Raw genomic sequence first — 5,915 nt, forward strand, 5'->3', positions numbered from 1 at the left:
GGCAAAGCGGCTAGCCTTTGCTGGCTACAATTTATAGGGGGACCCCATGTCACTTTTTTTGGGGGGTCTTCTTATATAGTGGCCAGAAAAGGCAAAGCGGCTAGCCTTTGCTGGCTACAATTTATAGGGGGACCCCATGTCACTTTTTTTTGGGGGGGGTCTTCATAAATAGTAGCCAGAAAAGGCAAAGTGGCTAGGCTTTGCTGGCTACAATTTATAGGGGGACCCCATGTCACTTTTTTTTGGGGGGGGGCTTCCTATATAGTAGCCAGTAAAGGCTAAGCTAACTGCTGCGGCCTGGTATTAATAGCAAAGGAAGGGTCCATGGTTATTGGCTACTTCACAGACTATAACATCAGCCAACAACCGTCTGCTTTCCCTTTGCTATTTATTAAAGCTATGCGTGAGCCCACTTATTTTTTTTGGTTAAAAGATTTTATTAAAGTGAAAGATTATTGTACAGTGTATGTAGGTTCATTCACTGAAAGCTCCTGCATACGCTGTAAGGTTGATTTCTCACGTCCACATATCCACGTTAGTACAGATAAGTGTGACCGAGCATGCTTTGCAATGGGTCTGTGTGTGGGTCTCCGCTGTGTGTGGAAAATGGCATCAACACTCGTCCCGGAGATTGACGTGTGAAAGAACCGTACAATATAGGTGAGGGGTTAGTGTTGGTGTGTGTGCGTACATATCTCCATATGTTTATTTAATTTTTTTTTTGGGGTTAATCTTTTATTCCTCCATTTTGTTTTTAAAATAATATTCACACACGTTATTATTCACTGTAGATTGAAAAATATCCCGAAATATGGGACCGAGCTAGTCCTGACTACAAAGACAAGCAGAAGAAAAAAGACGCCTGGGCCTCTGTGTTGAGCCAAATGTATCCCCAGTGGGTGAATGCTGAACGTGATGCCCAAGAGGAAATTAGTAAGTTTTGATTTTTACACTTATTTTTATATCTATTTATAATTGCACTTTTTGGTGTGAAAGCAGTTCATAAATTGTTTTGGTTGTGTCATTGCAGTGTATGATATTAAAAATCGGTGGAGATCGGTCACCGACCGGCTGGTGAAGTATCACCAGTCGGTGCAAAGTGGCTCATCACCCAAAAAAAGAAAATTTCCTTTTGCGGACGAGCTGGCCTTCATACTAACCAGTAGGAGTTTGCGGAGGTAAATTCCCAAAACATATTAATTGAAATGTTTCCAAAAATGTTGTATTTACATTGGGATTTACCTTTTATTATATACAGAACTGAAGGAAACATCATGGCCCCAACAGCAGAAGAGGACACAAACACAGAGCAAGCAGAGGAGGAATCCGAGGACTTTTTCCAGCTTTCCTCACCGGATCCATCTGCTTCGGCATCTTCAGCATCTGGTTGTCCCTCACATTCTTTGTCCAATCCAGCGGACATCGGGACGGGTTTGGTGACTGATTCTCCTGCTCCTGCTCCAAGTGACGCTGGAAGCTCTGCTGGTGATGTGTTGAGGCCCACTGGGAGGGGGTCTGGTTCTGCTCATCTCGTGGCATCGAGAAGGGCGGGCAAAAAAAAGGCCAAAAGCCACGGGGGTGGGACTATTGTGCTTGAAGCACTCACAAATCGAACCCTCAGCCTTGTGGAAAGGGCATCCCAGGAAGATGCCATCGATAAATTTTGCTCAGCCCAAGCTGCCCGCATCAGATCTCTGCCACGAGATAGGCAGAACATGTACATGACTGCAGCAGGCGCTATGGTCATGGCAATTGAAGAGGCAGCAGTTATGCCCTCGCCCCCAGCCGTAGTATGCGGAATATTTAATTGTTTCAAACCCAGTGTGCCTCCACCACGACCAGCAGCTGCAACCCAGCGTTTTGGGCAGGTTGCTGCAGCATACCGTCCAGAAGATATGCAACCAAGTTATGGTCGGCAAATGGCTCATGGTGCATCATCATTTATCAGAGGACCATCCCCCAACTCTACTTTTTCTCAAGAAATGTTTCCTGGGTACAGCTTTGAAGAAGACCTTCAAAACTTGTAGTTAAAAAATTTTACCCCTCCCTGTCAGCATTTTTGGACCCTAGCAAATACAGACAGCACCTGTAGGTCGATAGATACACAATGTTTTAGAGAATCAGACAATTAACAAAGACCTTTTCTTATGGTCACCTATACCAGGCATCAGGCGTAGGGGACTGTAAGAAAAGGTCTTTCTTTTTATATAATTAAACAACCTACAGGTGCTGCCCGTATTTTAGGGCCCAAAACTGATTAGAGGACAGGTGTGCTGTACACAGTGTGTAATTTTTTCCCAAGTTATGGGCAATGTTTGTCCGATTAAATTTTCTAGAAGTTTGTTGTTTTGTGTTTTTAAAAAGTTTTTTACAGTTATTCTATATTACGTATTAAAAAAAATATTTAAACTATCTGTTAATTTTTCTTTTCAAGTGTATATGTGGTTGGATTGGGTTGTAATGAAAAAGTGTTCCCCTGATCTGCGCTCACCATAGCGCAGGTCAGAGGAACTCTACATTTTTGAAATTTGTTCAAACTAATCTACGTATGTGGTCGGCTGTATACAGTGGTTTTTAAATTATAAATATACTTTGATATTTTGGACCACAACTATTTTTTGGATGAATACTACTCTCAACACTGTTATTTGCTAGTTCTGTTCTTAGCGCAAGCAAATAACAATGGTGAGGGTTGACTTTAGCAGACAGTACTTGGGAATAGCGCTCTAGGTAGTAATGCCAATTTACAGGCTCTGGTCTTTGTGGGTTGTTCACTTTTGCGTTGACGTATTGTCGAAAAACAAAATGTAGAAGGTTGCAATTCAAGAAATATTTTAGACAAATTTAAGTTTAACCAAAATTTATTTTTTTTAAAAACATTTTTTTTTACATTTTTATTTTAAAAAAAAAGGAGGAAGTTCTTCTTTTATTGTTCATCAGATCTTCTCTGCTGGTCAGGCTGCTCAACACCAGCACAGGAGTATTGCCAGTGCACGGCACCTTCAGGACTCATGAAGTAGTCAGCGAAGGTTTCTCGCACCCTGGCACCAGAGTTGGATGGCCTTCCCTGACCGGAGTTGACAACTGGAATTAATTCAGATAGCTGTGACTCCTCATCTTGCTCGGTGCTGTACTCACGAGCATAGTTGTGGAGTACACAGCATGCCTTAATTACAGTGTCAACGGTCTCCGTATCCAACTGGATGGCAGTGTGAAAGATCCTCCACTGACTACACATGATTCCGAAGGTGCATTCCACATATCTGCGTGCACGACTCAGCCGATAATTGAAAATCCTCTGCCGGGCATTCAGTGCCCTTCGTGGGTATGGGCGCAGCAGGTTGGTCTGTAAGGGAAATGCCTCATCCGATACCATCACAAAAGGAACTGGATGTGTGGAACCCGGCAAAGGTCTTGGGGCTGGGAGCGTTACGCCATCTTGAAGAATTTGCAGCCCAATCTGTGATGATCTAAACACCCGAGAGTCCCCAGTACTGCCATAAGCACCAACGTCAATGGCAACAAATTTGAAATGTGCATCAGCAACCGCCATCAGGACCACAGAAAAAAATTTCTTATAATTAAAGAAGCGTGATCCTGATCGTGGTGGCTGCTGAACTCTCACATGTTTGCCATCGACAGCACCAATGCAGTTTGGGAAATTGGCCACAGTTTGAAAGCCTGCTGCGACCTGCAGCCAAGTCTCCTCGGTTGGAGAAGGCATCACGATGGGCTGCAACTTCTGCCAGATGACGGTACATGTGCACCTCACAATTCTGGAAATGGTGGATTTACCAACCCTAAATTGGAGGTGCAGTGATGTATAGCTTTCTCCTGTGGCCAAAAATCTGAAAAGGAAAAATAGATAATTAGAAAAGCCATAAAAAGAAATACAAGCCAACAGTAATTATCCATTATTAATTCATCTTTTAAAAAATTAAGGTCTTTATTACAAAAAACTATTCCAACAATGGGCTCGTTTTTTTTTTTGGGGGGGGGGGCTCCACATTTTCAATCTTTTTTGGTCATCTTTTGTTTTCTCTTGAGTTCACACATATCAATTTATAATGTGTTTTGACTTTGTGTCTGTGTTTGCCTACGATGTTTGCTCTAGAGTTTACACATCAGTGACCTTTTCAATCTGATCTCTGTGCATGGTGATCTCATGGTCAAGCCAAAAATATGTACACAAAGACAGACACAGTGGAGCCATCACCACAGGGTAACAAAACCAGGTACACCAGCCATCACCGCAGGGTGGCGAACAAAACCAGGTACACCAGCCATCACCGCAGGGTGGCGAACAAAACCAGGTACATATAAATCAACATTCAACTTACCGCAAGGTGATGAGCAGCCTTTCCTCAGCAGAGATGGCCCTTCGCATTACAGTGTCTTGGAAGTCCAGGTCAGGAGACATAAGGCTTAGCAGCCGATCAAATGCAATAATGTTCAGACGGCAGAACTGTTTAAATTTTTCAGGAAAACTATAGTAAACAGAGAAAAAAAAAATATTAAAAGATAATTTTGTAACATAGTATACAAACAAAACCTTAAAAAAACAGCATAGACGGATGACATTATACTTTCTTCACATATATCTTACCTCCTTAAATCCTGGTAGAGAACATTAAAGTGGCCCTTGTCCGTCCGCTCCTGCAAGATAGGGTGCACCCAAATTTTTTTTGGTCGTCTTCTCCTCCTTAAACGCTCCTATAGAACAATAATAGGTTAGTACACACACTACATAAAAATAATGTACCCCAAAAAAACTTAGTTTATATTACCTGCTCAACGTTGTAGTGCAGGAGATTTAAGCAAGTCATTAGCAGAAGGTTTAGGCATGGTCTGCTGACCCGCAGGGGCTGCAATTCCTGTGGCATACTGTCTTTTGCAAAAAACAAAATGGTGAAGAGGGGTTGAACTAGGAAATGACATCAGGATTTCCATCTTTTTTTTTTTTTTTTTCAATAACTTTATTCGTGCTCAAAAACGCATGAAATAAGCTTACAAAAACGCATGTAAAATCCGCATACAAAAACGCGTCAAAAACGCGTCAAAAACGCGTCAAAAACGCGACCAAAAAACGCACGCGATTTTCTGGCAAGGGACATGCAGAAATGTTGCAGAAATTTTCTGCTTCATAAATGCAACGTGGGCACATAGCCTCACACTGTACAAATACCCGTCTTATTAACCTTTTGGTGTGTCCCCGCCCCCCCAAAAAAAGCGTGTCTCTGATTTTTCAGACACAAATATATCTGTTGAAAAGAGTCTGGTATAGGCCACAGAAACAGAAGTGTGGTTTTGCAGTTCCACGGGTCAAATCTCTGTATTATCCAGTTTTGGGCCTTTTGTATGTAAAAAAAGACAGTTTGAGTGTGTCGATCACTGTTCAGCCGCAAATCTATATATTTAAAAAAGTCTGGTATACACCAGTAAATTATAACTGTCGGTTTGCTGTTCCACGGTAAAAAATCTCTATTATCCTGCTTTTCGCATTTTTTGCAGTAAAAAAAAAAAATTTAATCGTGTCTCCCTGATTGTCCAGACACAAAAATATATCTGTTGAAAATAGTCTGTTGTAGGCCCGACAAATCCCAGTGTGGTTTTGCAGTTCCACTGGTCAAATCTCTGTAGTATCCAGTTTTGGGCCTTTTGTATGTAAAAAGAAACAGTTTGAGTGTGTCGCTCACTGTTCAGCCGCAAATCTATATATTTAAAAAAGTCTGATATACACCAGTAAATTATAACTGTGGGTTTGCTGTTCCACAGTAAAAAATCTCTATAATCCTGCTTTTCGCATTTTTTGCAGTAAAAAAAAAACAGTAGTGTCTCCTGACTGTTGTGACACAAAAATATATCTGTTGAAAATAGTCTGGCGTAGGCCCGACAAATCCGAGTGTGGTTTTGCA

The 5,915-nt window shown here is 41.7% G+C and overlaps 1 protein-coding gene across 1 annotated transcript; it reads left to right on the forward strand.

Annotated features, from left to right (window-relative positions):
* The first annotated feature begins 466 nt into the window (after nucleotides 1–466).
* Nucleotides 467–2,163, forward strand: LOC141271135 (uncharacterized). Its single transcript, XM_073681237.1, has 3 exons — nucleotides 467–933; nucleotides 1,031–1,178; nucleotides 1,259–2,163. The coding sequence occupies exons 1-3, from the start codon at nucleotides 885–887 to the stop codon at nucleotides 2,025–2,027; spliced, it is 966 nt and encodes a 321-aa protein (XP_073537338.1). The 5' UTR covers nucleotides 467–884; the 3' UTR covers nucleotides 2,028–2,163.
* Nucleotides 2,164–5,915: the final 3,752 nt, after the last annotated feature.

This window comes from Phyllobates terribilis, unplaced genomic scaffold, assembly GCF_046119375.1.
Source record: "Phyllobates terribilis strain yellow unplaced genomic scaffold, ASM4611937v1 Scaffold_5__5_contigs__length_657084704, whole genome shotgun sequence".
In the NCBI taxonomy this organism is placed as follows: Eukaryota; Metazoa; Chordata; class Amphibia; order Anura; family Dendrobatidae; genus Phyllobates; species Phyllobates terribilis.

Excerpts from the sequence above, each read along its gene's own strand:
- LOC141271135 (XM_073681237.1), top strand. The coding sequence starts at position 885 with ATGTATCCCCAGTGGGTGAATGCTGAACGTGATGCCCAAGAGGAAATT. Across the intron at positions 934-1,030 it reads TGATGCCCAAGAGGAAATTA|TGTATGATATTAAAAATCGG; the intron begins GTAAGTTTTGAT and ends GTGTCATTGCAG. Across the intron at positions 1,179-1,258 it reads ACCAGTAGGAGTTTGCGGAG|AACTGAAGGAAACATCATGG; the intron begins GTAAATTCCCAA and ends TATTATATACAG.